The sequence below is a fragment of the Netta rufina genome (assembly GCF_964035555.1).
Source record: "Netta rufina genome assembly, chromosome: 9".
In the NCBI taxonomy this organism is placed as follows: Eukaryota; Metazoa; Chordata; class Aves; order Anseriformes; family Anatidae; genus Netta; species Netta rufina.
The window spans coordinates 15284846-15301253 of record NC_140132.1 but is presented as its reverse complement, the minus strand read 5'-3'; the positions used below and the strand labels follow the sequence as shown (position 1 = coordinate 15301253).

The 16408-nt window shown below is 40.7% G+C and overlaps 1 protein-coding gene across 1 annotated transcript in view; it reads left to right on the top strand.

Annotated features, from left to right (window-relative positions):
* The window catches only part of OSTN (osteocrin), a gene marked incomplete at its 3' end in the record, with an annotated part of 71982 nt that extends 57877 nt beyond the window's left edge, over positions 1-14105 (top strand). Inside the window, exons 2-4 of the mRNA XM_084292342.1 lie at positions 8756-8854; positions 11054-11271; positions 14021-14105. Coding sequence (XP_084148468.1) covers positions 8756-8854; positions 11054-11271; positions 14021-14105 — 402 coding nt within the window. The remainder of the gene's footprint in view (positions 1-8755; positions 8855-11053; positions 11272-14020) is intronic.
* Between the last annotated feature and the right edge of the window lie 2303 nt (positions 14106-16408).

Genomic DNA, 16408 nt, shown 5'->3' with positions numbered 1-16408 from the left:
TTGTTATCCAGATCAGTCAAGTACTGCTGTGTTCCTAGACTTCAGGCACCCAGCCTCCACCTAAAGCAGGTAATCCTATAAAGCTGAGGCAGCCCCAGTGCTCTTCCAGTGGCAGCATGTTGGGCTGTGTTTCCTAAATTCAGTGCCGTTTGGCTCTGTGGTTTTGGTTCTGCTGCAGTTCTAGTACCCACAGAGCCCGTTCGGGTTTCTGCTGCTGCCACTACTGTTCTGTTATACCCTGTAGTGGAAAACAGTCCTAACCTATGTGCTACAGCGTGACGTGGGTGCTCCTTAGCTAATGTGTATTTTTGCAGCACTAGACTAGGCCATACTTAAAATTTATCTGCCTGTACTGAGAGATGCTGTAAAAATACTTGCTTTGCAGCTCCTTTGCAGCTGTACGTTTGCATTGTCTTCAGGAGCCAAAGCAGCCTCTCATTCTCCATTTGCTCTTATTTCCTGATACCTCATTCAGGGAGCGTGGCAAAAACATGCCCTGCAATGAACAACCCTGATTTGGCACTTCACGTCAGCTCTGCAAAATTCTGCTGCCATCTTCATCTAGGAAATGAGCTGTGTTAAAATATGATTAACCTCTTGCCTTTTTCTAATCACTCTGATCAAGACAGATGATGAAACCCAAGGCTCAGCTCCTGGCTGGCACATTTTGCCACCTAATGCAAAGCTATGTTTGAAATTTCCTTTTATTCTCTGTTGCTTGTAGGAAGGATTTTTGGAAAGTCAGACTATTTTGAAAGTATTGTAACTATCTGTTATGAGAATAAAGTAATTATGAATAAACTGCTAAGGAGTCTGCACAGGTTGGAATTGTAGACCCCCAAATTGTTCTACAATTTCTATGTAAATTACTTAAGAAATGAGATAAACAAAAAGGGGCGAAAGAGAAGATAGACTTGTTCTGGTGCACAGGCAAAGAGAGAAAGAAAAGGGCCTCTGGTATTGCCTAGGGAAGACACTTCCATAGCTCACTGTAGTCATTTCATTAACTGAAATAAGGTGTCTGAAAGATTTAAGTTCTCGTGACCTGCTTTTACAAAGCACACTCCTTTTCTACTGCTTAGCTTACAATATTGTTGCTCTGGTAAACATAGTAATTAATTTCTTCCTAAAGTAAAGGTAGCCCTTCTGAAGTTATTTCTGTTGTCCTCAGGAAATAAAGTTATATATATATATAATAAATATATTTCAGAACATTAGGTTTCTCTATAGCTGTTTGCAGAAATGAGAGGTTATAGAAATGATGATGATGCTGAAAATATTTTCACTCCCATGTCTGTCTCATTCTCTGAAAGAAAAAAAAAGAAAAAAAAAAAACAACAACACACACAACAAAAGCCTAGACCTTTAATTATAACCTAATCATCTTGATCAGAGCAATAAATGTAAAAAATTGTGAGGCAAGTATGTGTGTGAGAGTGCAAGACAGGGGAAGGTTTAGGGCAAGGATCAGTGGAAAATCTTTAGAAATGATGTAAGAGAAAGCACAGGCAGGGATTGGAGTTTGTAGCCTACAGCAGAGACTATAAAAACTCTGAAAGAAAGCTGAACATTAGGGATAAGTTAAGGGAAAGAACATAGCAGGACCATTAAGGTTGGGATTGCTTGTATCCAATGCAAGGTAAGATGAGTGAGGACAGAGAGGGGTTTGGGATGTTTTGTGTGTCTTTGTGCTCTGTTTACTTCTCTGCTTTCTTCCCTCCTGTGCTTTCTTCTTTTCTATTTTTTTCTAATTTTGTATATTAACAGGCATACACAAAGTCCACACATGCCCTTGTCAGATGGGAAAAGTATAGCTGCTTTTTCCAGCCTGAGATTAGGATATTAAGGTGCCTATCACCTAGTATTTTTGGTACTAAAATTGAACTAATAATATTCTGTGGAAACTTATTTCCTTTAGTTAACCAGCCAATATTTAAACAAGATGTGTCAGGGCATTTTACAACAGTGACTAGTTGCTTTCATGCTTTTGCAGTGCTTTGCAGTAAACTGCTGTCTGTTTTTATTGTTATGGATTTTCCTCTGTGTCTTATTGTCAAATGCATAATACTTCTTAAAATAAGCTGAAGAGCTATGACAGAATAGTTCCTTTGCATTACTAAGTATCATTTGCAGTAGACAAGTTAGCTGCATGTAGTATGTTGTAAAATACAATATAAACAATTGATTTAGGGGAATATTTTTGCTTTAATTTATGAATCTGCCAAAAGGTTTTATTAAGTCCTATATTAGCTAAATGTCCCAAATTAGCAAAATGATCCAGATTCCATCACATTCCTGCAATAACAGAATAATCCTGCAAAAACATTCCTACACTAACACAGTAATTATCATTATCCAGTGATCTGATTACTTCAGCTTTGTACCACTGTAAATGAAGTCAGACTGATTCAGTGATAGTCATTTGTAATTTCTCCATTCTGGGTTCAAAACTATTTCACCATTTCTTTTTGCCTCCCAGACTGGAGTCATACAAGTAAATACATGTGTATAACCTTTGCTTTAGATGTCTAGAGGCTACTGTAAAGTTCAGATCCCACTAATTTTTGAAGCAGAAGCACACACTGCCTTTAGCTTTCCTTACTTGGTTTTTCAATTTGGAATGACCGTCCTCTCATGGGGAGTGCAGAGCTGAAAGCTGAGGAACTGCGAGGACATTTTGTGCCCCTGCCCACTGATTCTTTTAGGGAGCCTGGGGCAAATTATAACACTTATCTATCTCTGCTCACCTGTGTTCAAAATACAACTCAGCCTACTTTTCTTGTAACATACTTGAGTATTGTGAGGAGCAATGGGCAAAACAAACAAGCAAACAAAAAAAAACACACCAAAGCTATGGTATAAATGATGAAAAAGCTGCAAAACATATCAAGCTGGACCAGAGGTTTGTCAGTATTTATAAATACCTGCCATGCTGATTTCAGCAGATTAGGGCTTGGTTGTCACTCTTTGAATTAACGACAAAGTTACCTCTCTGAGCTTTTTAGGCTATAAATTTAAAAGTTTGAACCGTACAAGTGGTATAAGAACTCTCTTGAATGACCGTGCCAAAATTGCAAGTGATTGCAGCTTTCTTTTTCTTCTAAGTAAACCCAGAGAACCAGATTAATCTCTAATTTCCATTTGCAATTCTTCCAAGTAATTGACTTTTCTTCTTCTTATGTTAATATCCTTGATCAAAACTTTAAAAAATGTTTATCCAGTAAATCACTGTAAGGGTTTGATTCTCTTGCTAACAAATTCCAATGCCATTCCTGCCTCTTAAGAGCTTATCTTGAAGGCTCATCTTGAAGGATATTTTTACTGGACTTTAAATGTCCAATGTCTTTGTATTGGTAATATATTATGATAATGTACTCATCATACCAAGCATGAAGAATTTCCATTTATCACTCCAATGCTGTTAGAAAAGGAGATGAATTTTCCAAATGTAGGAAAACACAATATATTTCTCAATTTTTATTGATATAATGGCTTCTTGTTTTTAACTTACATGCTGGAAATGGCACTCCAACAATGAAGGCTTTAGTTCTCTTGCTAAAGATGAAGGAAGAAAATTAAATGTAAAGCTATTAGAAACATTCAGAAAAATTGGCATGTTCATTCCATAAATATATAAATGATTTAGGGCTGAGAGTTTGTTGGCAATGAATAATAATCTAATAATGTTTTGTTTTCCATTGTGCATACCAAGAATACTGTAGCTCACTCAACCATCTCACTTAGGAAAGGTGGAAATAGGCTCTTCTTGTTAAGGGATGTTTTCTTATAGTACATGGCATCATTTTTATTTGATAGTCCTTGGGCTTCTAGATGTGTTTTATCACTTCTGGTTGTCTGCTGCTTCCTAGTCCCCTACTTTCATGGTCCTGAAACAAGTTTGCTAAAATGTGTTGCTAGAAATGGTAGTGTAGTCACTTTTGCAAGGTGTCCATACTGTGCACAGAAATCAGGGTGCCATGTATTCAGCCTTTCCTGGTATGAGCGGTGTGATTTAAGCACTGCTCCCACACCCTTTGAGCCCCCTTAGGGCAGGGTCAGCGGGAAGCCTGGGCAGGCCCTGCAGGGACCACCAAAACCATCACCAAACCAGTGAAGATGGGATGAACAGCTGTATGTGTGAGCATCCTCTGGACACGTCTGCTCCCAAAAGCCCAACTATCAGTAGCTGGGTCAGCATTTTTAACAGAAACTGCAGTAAAATGTGGGCTATGATAACTCGTGATGAAACACAGGTAGATAGGACCAAACACTGGAAGCTGTATCATTACAGTGAAAGTAATTATTAAAATGAAGACATTGAGAAATGATGACTGGTCCCAAATGCCTTCTTGAGAAACCTTGAAGGAACTTCATTTTCAGAAAGTGGAACATTTTTGTCCTTGAAATACTGACATGAAATATTGACAGGAAAACATTTCATTTAGGACACAAAAACACCAAGACATTTTCTGAAAATCACTAGTCCTATTGCTAGTCTAGCCACTAGTCACTTAAACCTCTTGCATAAGTTCAGAAATTTTAAGTTACATCGGAAGAAACCTGCCTGCATCTATTTATCTACATAGTTGGGAAACTGAAAATAGAGGAAAATTTACATTGTAGAAGTTGACAGCGTCTATACCATATATCTAATAAAATATATGGCGTTACTTAAAAACCTAAACCTACTCCAGGAAGCACATTATTAATAACACAAAGTGCCTGACACTGACTGCTTGCATTTCTTTTTGCCACAAACCCCCATGCTTCAATGTCGTGCTTCAGTATCTTTTTAGAAAGCAGGACGTAAGAAGTGCTCTATATCTCATCTGTGGGGTGAGAACAAAAACACCACTCTAACCTATTTTTGGACTCTGCCTTTTTTTTTTTTTTTCTGAGGGTGGGATTTATTTTGATTTTTCTCCCTTTTCTTTGATATTTACACGGCTAGAAAATTACACTTCAGATAAACATAGTCTCTTAGGAGTTTCTGAAATCACTAGGACTGCTGCTATGGGCGTATTTTTGGCTTTGTGGTAATGAATATGCTCAGAGGATCCATCCTACAACTTTTAAAAGTAGGGCAAATTGGTTTTAGCAGGAGCCGGCTTATTCTCAGACCTTCACATGAACTATTTATAAGTTGTTCTTTTGGTAAGAAACTCACCCATCAAAATCTTGTTTATAAGGTAGATTCCCATGAGGTGTCCGATCCAAGGCTGGTGAGGCCAGTGTTAAGACTCGGTGATAGATTTAAGATGGGTAGCAGTACTTCATTTCCTCCTTTATGGCATTGGAGCAGCAACACAATGAGTCAGTAGCTGGCTTGCAGACACAGCCATGATTTCCCCCAACTGTTTGGACCCTGCACAGTATGAGATCCTGACAGCTATCAGGTGATGGAGGCTCTCCAGCACCATCCTAGTGCTCGTACAGCAGAAGGACTGGAGCCTTAATGGGTGCTGCTGGGAGCTTCCCATTGCCCAGGGGACAATTAGGGCTTGGCTCTGAGGCAGCTCAGTCTGGGTGTACATGGCACAAAGCCTCAGGGGCTTCAGGGCTCAGCCACATCATTGCAAGAGCAAGGTCCTCATTTGCAGGTGAGCTTGGACACGTCCCACGTTGGTGCTGTGACAACAGCCAGAGCACAGTCATCAACGTGTAGTGGCAGCTGGGGTGAAAGATTACAGTGCAAGGCATGATGTCTTGCCTCAGTTCTCTTGCTAACAGGCTAGCAAGAAAAATAAAGCTCTTGTGATTTATACTTGCAGAGTAATCTCTGCAGTAATGTGAAATATGATAGTTCAAATGGGTAAGAACAATGACAGCTGTTACTGTTTTTGACAGGCAATGGGTTTGGAGCTTGGTGATGAATTACGCTCTGTCTGGGGTTTGTTCAGCCCACTTATCTTCAGGATGTCACTTTGTTTTTTTGTTTTGGGGGGAAAGTTTTGTGGTGTGGGTTTGCTTTTTTTATTTTTTTTTTTAAAGAAAAACATCTTTTAAGTCTTTTGGTTTGATGTTGGAGACTTAACAGTTTCTGTTTGGTAAAGAATTTTGCTTTCTTGTGATCTTTTCTTGGAAAATGTCTCTGCACTGATTCCTTTAAAAAGTTTTGAATGTTTATCCTGCTTTGATAAGGTAGAATAATGTTCTCCCTTTTATCTTTGATTGTATTTTAATTGGAGCTGCAACAAAGATACCTAACTGTATGAGGAATTTGAGTTTTGACACATTTCAAGCTAAAATATCATTAAAACACATAAATATGTCTGTTTTTCAGACTTGCAATTACATTTAGTGAAGGGTAACTCATATTTTATGTCAGATAACACCAGGCCAGACCCTTAAATACTAAAGACATGGAATAATACCCCAATCCCTTGACCTGTCTCCATGAAACCAGTGGAAAAGTGTTTTTTAGAATGAATAAGAAGGCTGGAAATCCAGTCCAAGTGGGGAGGGTGCATCTTGCAAAGGCCCATGTGTTCGTCAGAGCTTTGTTTTTTCTCTCCTTCAGTAACAAATGCTCTCAAACCTTGCTCTAGGTCTCTCTGGGAACAGGACAAGGCGTTATGTAGATAGGGTGAAGCAATAACCAGTGTATGGCTGGGAGGGGTACCTACAAGTTTTGGGAAACCCTCTTCAGCTGGGGGGGCTCTGAGTGCACAATCACAACAGATAAGCTCGAGTACAAAAAGCAACAACTGCTTTTAACATCTAAGATCCTATGACATGGCTAAAGGTGGCGAGCTAAATTCCATTCTGGCAGAAGACAGTGTGATTTTAATTATGTTTCCATAGTCCTCATTGCACCCCAACTTTTGCAGACACTTTTCTAGAGTTGAACTGCTCCCTTATCTTGCCTTGATCGCAACACCGCATGAAAATCCAGCACAACTTGGTCCTGCTGGACAGAGTTTTTCTCCCTGTTAAACCAGTGACATTTCTTCTCAGCTACTGATTTCCATGCGAATTAGAGCCAAGTTTTAAGTCCTTACAATTTCCTCTGCTTCTAATTTCACTGGCGTCAAGTTCTGACCAGCTAATCAAATGTCTTTTGTGTTGCAGGTGCCTTAATGTTTATTTTGATTAGTGTACCAGTTGCTATTTTTAGCTCTTTGGTCCTTGGGATGAATGAATACCAGCACAGACCTTAAACCATAATAAACATGTGTTTTTAACCTTGCCATTTATTTTTATGTCCCTGTATCCAAATAATCAGGATGTGGTTACCTGTGAAGGTAGTAGACTACTACTTCGAATTTCAATGCACACCCACGTACAAAAATATACATTGTAGAGGGCTACAGCTTTAAAAACACCAACCCAAACCCTTGTCTGGCTTTAATGGCTCTTCTTATCAAGCTGAGAGACAGTGGTACCACCTCGTTTGCTGCTTTGTCTTTGCCCTTTGATTCCAGTGAACTTTGTCTGCTTCACCCCTACAGAACAACTAGCTGCTATGTTCCTCACTATAACAAATCCTCAAGAACAATATAAAGAAGATACGTAATAGGGTGACCAAATAACAGAAGCACATGCAAAACATATTAAAAAGAAACAAGCCACCAAGCAAGAAACAAAGCTTCAAGAAACTGTATAAATGATATATCTTGTTAAAACTGGACTCCAAGCACTTTTGTGGCTTCTCTCTTTTGCAGTGCAGGAAAAAGTGCAAAGCCAAATGCTTTTTACCATGTGTATTCTGCCTGGTCTTATGGGAAATTTGCTAAGCAAAGGATAAAACAACTGCTGTACATCATAGAAACATATTTATACCTCCTTTCTATTTTTGCTTTTGCTGAGAGAAGGGTCGGCAAAAAGTTGTAGAAGCAGGCTTGAATTATACTCTGGGGCTGAACCTGGAAACAGGCTGGTTCTTATTAACATCAGCTGAAAGATTCCCACCTGGTCAAGTCAGAGGAAAGTCAGGTTTTAAGAGCTAGATCCAGTCAAGGACTTAAACAATGTTAGCCCAAGTCCATGGGCAATGAAATCCCTGCATTTTTCTGATCTTGAGCCTGTCAAACCTTGAACCTCTCTGCCTTACTTGAAGGCTCTGGAGGCATCTGCGGTTCTGCAGTGGTGGCATGTGGTCACAACAATACCAGTCTCAGCAATGGCTTCCTATGTATGTTATTCCTGGTTGTGGGAGCTATAAAGCTTTCTTTCAAGATCCCAAGAAGATCCTGGAAGTTGTGGCTACCATTAACTCGCATTAGAGACTAGTGAAATCCAGCCTTGCTTTCAGAATGCTGCTGGGGAGGTGTGTGATTTCTGTAACAGCTCCAGGCACCTGTCCACCGCATGGGGAGGTCAAGATTAACCTGGGTGGTCTTGAGCCAAATTCTCTCTGCTTACAAGTGAGTGTCTAATTTACCTCATTTTAATCCAATTTTGCATTCGTTACTCCTCCCGCTGCAAGGAGTGGGCCATTGTGCAGAAAGGAATTAAAAGATCTACAGAGCCCTAAAGGAGTGAAGAGGAGGGAGCTGATTCTACACCCAGAAAAGAAGGGCACTTAGCTGGCACTGACTGGCTGCTGACTCTTACCCAGTGATTCTGTAAGATAAGATTTATGAACAACCATGGGAACAGGGCCACCCTTTCGCTTTTAAGGACCTTTGAAGTGAGATACCCTCTTCATCTTTCCACCATCAGTCTGTAAAGCCTTTCATGGGTATTTGCTGCCTTCTCTCTCTCATCTGGGAATGTGGCTGTGGAGCCACTAACAGATTGTTCTCCTTTGCAGATGCTGCAGCTTCAGCTTGTTGTGGTGCATTTGGCCCTCGTGATCACCCTGCTGCAGCGGCACTCCAGCTCGATGCTCCTAGCAGAGGCAGCTCCAGAGGTAGGTGAATGTTTCTGGTAGCTGTCACATAGCCCTGCTTTTCTGAAGTTGCTCCTGGCCACAGCACGTGGAGGGCACGTGCTGAAAGATGAACAGTGCATATTGATTGTGCAAGGCAAAGCAGGAGCAGGAGAACTTCCCCAGTGAAAAAAGAGTGATGTAAAGTGTGTGGTGCTGGGAGGACAGGTGGAATGAAGTCTCACCCAGATTCACACAGGCTCTCCTCAAACACAGTCGCATTTCCCTGTGTTAAAACATTGTCCAGTGACTCCAGAGAGAGAACTCCTTGGAAAGGGGAAAATGTGGTGAAAGGGGGGAAACAAGCTAACACTGAAGGGAGATTTTCCTCCTTTTTCTGAAAAGACAAATAGTCTGAGGAGTCAGCAGCTTCCAGGAGCCATAAGGAGAGCCTGGACAGAAGACCCCCTGCTCAAAACTTACAAATTAAAGGAGACATAAGATCAGGAGAGGAAAGGAGAAAAGTAACTTTCCTAATCTTGCAAAGGAAAGCAGCGGATGAAATGGGAGAACTCCTATTTCACATTTCATCCAGTAAGATATGTAGAGATTGCACCTGAAAATACTTCTAGTGCATTCTCTTTTATGTCATCCTGACATAAAACAGATGTGGCAGCAAAGATATTTATGTAACGGTTTCATGTCATAAAAATCAAGGATATAAAGTTTAATCAAAGTAGCACTGTCTGGCTGTAGGGTCTTTATACAGGTTTTTAAGATGAGCTTAGAAGTTAGATGCATACTGGAGAATGCTGATGGATCCTTCTGCCTTGCTCTCTGGCTTCAAGTGAGCATGCCCTGATTATAAGAAACAATATTTGTTTTAGGAAATAGGACTTGGGGGATCCACTCCCCATACTAATGCTGCAGCGGCTGCTGTTGTGATACTACAGAGACCTGGTATCCTATCTCTAATACAGACAGATGTTTGTGAAAAGAATCTAGGAACAGAACATCTTCAGAGACTTCCTGATGCAGAAACTGCACTGGACCAGGGCTTTTTATTTAGCTGCTGATGGGGAGCTTAAATTTCTTACCAAAGTCTTGGTATCTTTGAAATCCTTTGGCAATGCATTCTACTTCATCTGTGCATTTAAAAAAATAATTGCTCATATTTATTTTAAATCTGGTGACTTCAATGAGTGAACAAGTGAACTCTCTTTTTTCTTTCTTTTTTTTTTTTTTTTAAATGAAAAATTACTAGTTTTTACTAGTCTCTTTTATTCATGTCTCTTCTATCCATAAGTTTATAAACCCTCCTTTGTACCCTCTCCCCTACACTCCTCTCTTTGCTTATCTGTGATGTTGTGCTTTGTTTGGTGATTCATATCAGGAACACCTTTGGCTACCTCTGATTGTCATTTTAGCATTCTCTTCTTCAAATTTATAATGCCCTTTTAAAGATGAAATAAGTAAAACTGCACATAGTTCTCAAGAACAGAGGCTACTTTTTACTTTCCATTTTCAAGCATTATTGTAGATATTTATCCCTACTAATCAGAGGGGAGAGTTTATTCATTTTTGTTTAAGGTGTAATTCTGTTGTAGACCTTTATGAAAGTTTTATAGCCCTGAAAAGGAACAGAAAGGACCACTCAATGGCACCTGAAATTCATAGAAAGGAAAATCAGAGGACAATATGAGATCCTTCACAAAAATATTAAATGTTGCTTCATTCTTATGATTATTGTGGTCATGTGCTCTTCCTTATATACTGGTTGGAGTTTTATACGCTCCATCACACGTTATGCCACCCACCAGTAGTAAGAAGTGTCACCACCACAACTATGGTGTGGAGCACGTAGATATAAGCATATTATGTCACCCCTGTGATGGTTATTCAGCTCATGCTCTAAGTGATAGTGGTCACACTGCTGAGATAACAAAAGTGACCTCGCCCACAAAAAAATGGGCTTTGTGAAGTCCCAAGTCTTTATGATTTTGATGACTCTTTCAATAATAATGAAGAGTTCAATTCTACCAAAAAGCCTTTTATATCAAACTCCTGTTGCTGGCCTATGACCAAATTTCACAGAAAAACAACAACTTTGTTTTAAAACAAAAAAAGCCCAGGTTTAGCATCCTAGTAATTGTGTATTTATAGGGCTGCTGCTTTGATATTGATTGAAAAAGGTTTTCTGGACCTTCAGCAGTAAACAACCATCCCTGCTTTCTTTTGCAGCCTTTGGAGCCTTCTGCTGCTCTGGGCATGGAAGCACACCCAACTGCCAGTGAGGAGAAGGCAGCCTCCAACCTGGCAGCCAAACTGTTCCTGCTTGATGAGCTGGTGTCTCTGGAGAATGAAGTGACTGAGACCAAGAAGAAAAGAAGTTTCCCAGGATTTGGCTCCCCAATCGACAGAATTTCTGCAACCTCTGTGGATACTAAAGGCAAACAGAGGTAAATTCTTAGATGGCTCCTACCAGTGATAAAGCTGGAAGAAGGCTGCTGGCAGGTGGTCCTGGATACACATGGCTTAGCTTTAGCCACTACCAATTTCACTAGTCAGTCACAGGGTGCCTCTGAACAGGGTACCAGAAACTCTTCAGAGTGTTCTGGTAGCACGATATGTAATCCTTCAGTTGTGATGAATAATATATGAAGTAGTTCATTTTATCCCCAAAGCGCCATCCAGCTAACAAAGAACATTCAAAGACATGCATTTTCTTAGTACACTTCTTTGCTCTGATGTGAGCTAACATGCAGTTTAAATCTCCCTTTTTGGTTCTGAGATCATTTAAAGCCAAAATATGCCTGAGGTTCAAAAGCTAAGGGGCAAGGTTAGGTGTTCCCAAGGCTGGGGTGAAGAGAAGGTATGGTGGTATGCATCTTGAATGGCAAGACGAACATCACATTATGAAAATGGACAGGATATAGAATGGGTTTCCAAGGAAAAAAGCTTCAATATCTTGATCAACTTACAATAAATCAAGGTTTAATGAATACAACAGTATACCAGTACCTTCACAGTACGTGCTGGAAGATAAGCAAGTTCATAACTGAGGGCTAAGGAATGGCTTGGTATGGCTGTGGAAGGTCAGCATGTCTGGGGCAACGCTCAAGGAGATGCTCTCTGTACCTGAAAGAGCTTAAGTGTCTTGTTCCCTTCTTCTGGTAACTGTCTTCTTTTTGAATGGAATCCCCAGTGCGGTCAGTATTTAATAACATGCTTAAAGCTTAATCTGAAAATGGAAAATATTCACAAGAGCCAGTCAATGTTACAGGTTTTTTAGTTGTGGTTTTTTTTTTCTTTTCTTTCTTTCTTCCCCTCCAAACAGTGTTTTGCAATATTTTCTTGTCATTTTCCACTTATCTGTCCAGCCTGCTACTAGGACTTTTTGAACACAGCCAGAAGTGTTAAAGTATAAAATTTTTAAATCCTTGAGTAGAACTATTTTGTCTGTATATAAGAGATCAAAATCAGTTCATTCTTTGTTTGCTTTTTTAGCGTGTTTTCCTTTTGAGGGGAAGAAATTCTAGTTCATCTTTGAAGCCACAGTGCCTTTTTTGCAGAAGTACATGGTAATCCCAATTTGTCATGTGCTTTTTGTGTGGAAATCTTGTTTCATTCTACGTGCCACACAAGGGTTGGGGGGAACATTCAAAGGGGAAATTGTGGTGAAAATTTTTAGGTTTTATAACAGCTTGTCTCTGAATAATGAGACCGTGCAAGTGAGGGAGACACTGCACAAAATTTTTCTCCTTTACCAGCATCATCAGCACAGTTTGCAGTTTGGCTTTGAGGTTATCACTTCTGAGGAGCTGACTAGTTTTTGAGTTTGGGATTGACACATTTATGAGAATCACCTGAGCTGCTCTGATGACTGCACTGACAGTCTGACACTGTCATCAGCACGAGCCATGGATCAGATGCGTGCTGTGACGCAGTCGAAAGGCTGGACCTTCATGTGGAAACAGGCAGAGGCTGCTGCACTTACAGGAATAAAACAGAGGATTGAGCACCCTGTCATTGTGCCCACAGCAGATAACTGTCCACTCACATACTATTGAGAGGATTACCTATAGAGACTTTAGTTAATGACTTTTGAAGCATGAAAATCGTTAAGTAGATTTAACCCTCTGAAGTAATACAGCAGGCAAAGTACCTGTCAAAAATAACAGATTTTTTTTGGAAGAGGCCACTTAACAAATGCAGGGCCACTTAACAGCAACCACTGTTGTGGCATCCACTGGTTACAGGTGACCATAGATCCTAATCTTGCTTGTCAACATCAATCTATGAAGCTTTGAAAGCAAGGGAAAAGCATGCGAGAAGTGATGGGCTCTAAGAAGAGGGTGGAAGGTTCTGTAGATGAAGAGAAGGAAAAAGACTCTGGAAATCTTTTTAAAGGCTGTTTTAAATAGAAATGATCGCTCTGTCCCTAGTAAGTGCTGAAATCGGCAGCTTTACCTGGAAGATGAGCGGCAGGCTGTGGAGGCAGATGGTCCTGTTATGGCCCCAGACGGCCACAAGAGGGGAAGCTCAGCTGCACAACTTCTCCGAGACTGCTCAGCCTTCCCCGTTGACATGATTTTACAGTCTCCTCTGTTTAACTACAGACCGCGGCGGTATTGCAAGTGATGCAGATGCAGAAAACCCCCACACAAACCAGTCTGGGAAGTGAAGTCCCCTTCTTATTAAAGCAGGCTCAGTATGACTCCAGCAGCCCAGGTCCCTCCTGCCCCCATCAGCTTGTGCCTAGGCTGTGCGGGGGCAGAGCTGCCTGGGGGGCAATGAGCTGAGGAGCAGCCCTGAGCCACTTTGATTTCCCTACGGCTTAGTGCAACAGTGCTTGATGTATATAGGTTTTTGAGAAAGGGAGACTGAGGGCTATGCATCTCCTTTCTTTTATTAATAGCAGCTAACCCGTGAAGTTGTTTGTTTGCTGTCAGATAAAAGCAGGGGTAGCACATCAACATCAGTCAGTCTGTAAAACAGGTGCAACTCTTGACTATTCGTTTTTGAGAGAAGTGAAGCTTTTTTTCTTTTAAACACATTTTCAGCTGCTGCAGTACAGCTCTTCTGTCTGTACAATAAAGTTGTGAGTGGGATGAACAGAGGAATCAAAGATTTAGTAACACTTCTGATTATTCCTATGATGTCTCTTCCCAATTCTTTCCGTCCTTCTTTCCCTCTTTCCCCCTGCAGGAAAGTGGTCGAGCTGCCTAAGAGACGGTTTGGGATTCCTCTTGACCGGATCGGAGTGAGCCGTCTTGGCAACACCAAGGGTTAGCAGTTTCTGCAAGTAAGCCAGAGTACTCCAGGGGTGGGTATGCATGGCACGGAGAGCCCCACCTGCTCTGTCACACGGAGGTACTCAAGTCGTGCCAGTAGGTTTGGGTAGGGAGCCCAGGGGAAGGATGGCTTCTCATAACATGGTTTGTGATGCAGCTTACCTTGAAGCCCCTAAATTAGAACTCAGTACCCTCTTAAAAGAAAACAAGTATCCCTTAGCTTTTTCATCTCCTTATTATGTCTTTGTCCAAGCCTTGCAGTCCTGGTTTGGGAAAATGTAACATTTACTGCTTTTCTGCCTACAGGTTCTTCTGTTTTGAATGATTGATGCTGTACTGGAAACATCACAGAAACGTGGAAGATGCACCAGAGCATGTCTTGTCATTGACTAATGATTCAACACTCAAGGAAATGACCTCCTGCAAAATCTATTTCACATTGCATTTTACAAACATTGCATTTACAGATAGTAACAAATTTTATTCATCAGGTCAGAATGCTCTCACAGTTGTGCACAGTGCCACTGATAGGAGGAAACAGAAAATATGTATATAGTTTAATTGCATGGCATTTCTCTCCTAAACCTGCAGAAGTTCATTTTCCTAGCAAGGACTGTTAGATTTTTTTTTTTTTTTTTTTTTTTTTTGATTTAAAATAAAACTTTCAGAGAAGCCAACTGCAGTCCATGAGAAGCAGACAGTTTGCTTTGCACATTTCTTTCAAGAGGGTGTTTGTCTGGTAGGTGAAGGGAGATTTTAACAGTTATGGGACAAATCCAGGTTTTATTTGAACTGCTATTTGGGAAAAAAAAAACATCTACTGATATCATAGGAGTTGGTCTGAATAAGAAAAATGAAAATACCTTAGGATTTGTACTGATGCTTTTAACAGTCTTTCTCATATCTCCACACCAAATTTAGAAATGTTTTCATTGTATAGCATATCCTGAAATGTGGTGAGACTTTTAGTTTCCTCCTCTAAGCTGATGAATACATTTCAGTCCTCCCTATGCATAACATAGGATAGCGTCCAAATATGAAGTCATCTACTTCCTAAGCCATCTGCATCGTATGCCTTATTTTAGCCTCTTGATGCATGCACGGGGCATAATCACATGTCCAACTGTAAAAGTTCAAGCATTTCTTAGTCTGATAACATGTAAACGTGTGCCTGTCCTCTCCATTTCAAGTCAGAGTAAAACAGGTGATTTTAAATCCTGCTTCATTTCTTTTCACTTTTTTCCAGCTTGTAAAATATTGCTGAAAAAAGCTGTCTGCTGACATCTCACTGCTCAGATTCTTAGCTGATCTTCTTTAAACCTCACATGCTCCTTGTTGGACTATGATCCATGTCAGCTAAATGCCCTGGATTGCTATTCTTGGGTATAAATCATCCTTAGAATTGCAAAAGATGATCCACTGAGAAAGGATTATATAGGACTAGGAAAACAAAATACATCTTGCCACATATTTACCTTGTGTTAGGCAGAGAGTTGTAGTAAGGCAAGGGATAGAAGTTAAGTGTTTATTTCCTGATCTTAAGTGAGGCACAAAGAAACTGACAATCAGCTAGCAAGACAGGGAAAAATACAGTCAGGTTCTCCATCAGCTGTAGGAAAGGAGTTGGGAAGTCAGTGCATCCTTGAGATTAAAGCTATTCAAAGGATTGGCACTTCAGGGCAATTGCCCCAATATAGGCCATAGTGGGAGGAGAGGTCCCCATTCAGAAGGGCAGGCAGCATCAGGTATACGTCCCCTCGTCCCACTGCTCATTTTCTACCTTTAAGCTTGCAGATGAAGGGTTTGGGACTGAGTGGCTGACCTGTGACAAGATTTTCTGTCCATGCTAGAAAAGAATCCGCAAATGGAATCCCAGACAGTCTCAGCCCCTGTCCTCTGGAGCATGCTGCAACCACCTACCCCGAGTGTGTCCTGCGATTTAGTAAATGGTTATCTCATTGTACTGAGCTCACCCAGACAGTCTGCAGATAATCTGATTGTGATGCAGCCATATGTACAGGGTATGGGCAGATTATGGAAGTCGTGTGTTCCTGACCACTCATACAGTTGTCAGTCAACAGCAGCATGGTCACACTCATTGCAGGACATATTTTGGGAGACTCCGATCAGAAGAATCCAATGCTAACATACCAGATCTGCTTGATTGTGAAAGTTTTCCAACAGTCAGTTAGTATTAGTGTGGGTTTCTAAATAAAGAGGGGTTTTATAGCCCAGAGTTGGGTGCAGAAATGCCTGCCATCTGAAAGAAAACATGAAAGCAAATCAGGACAGAGGACTCCAT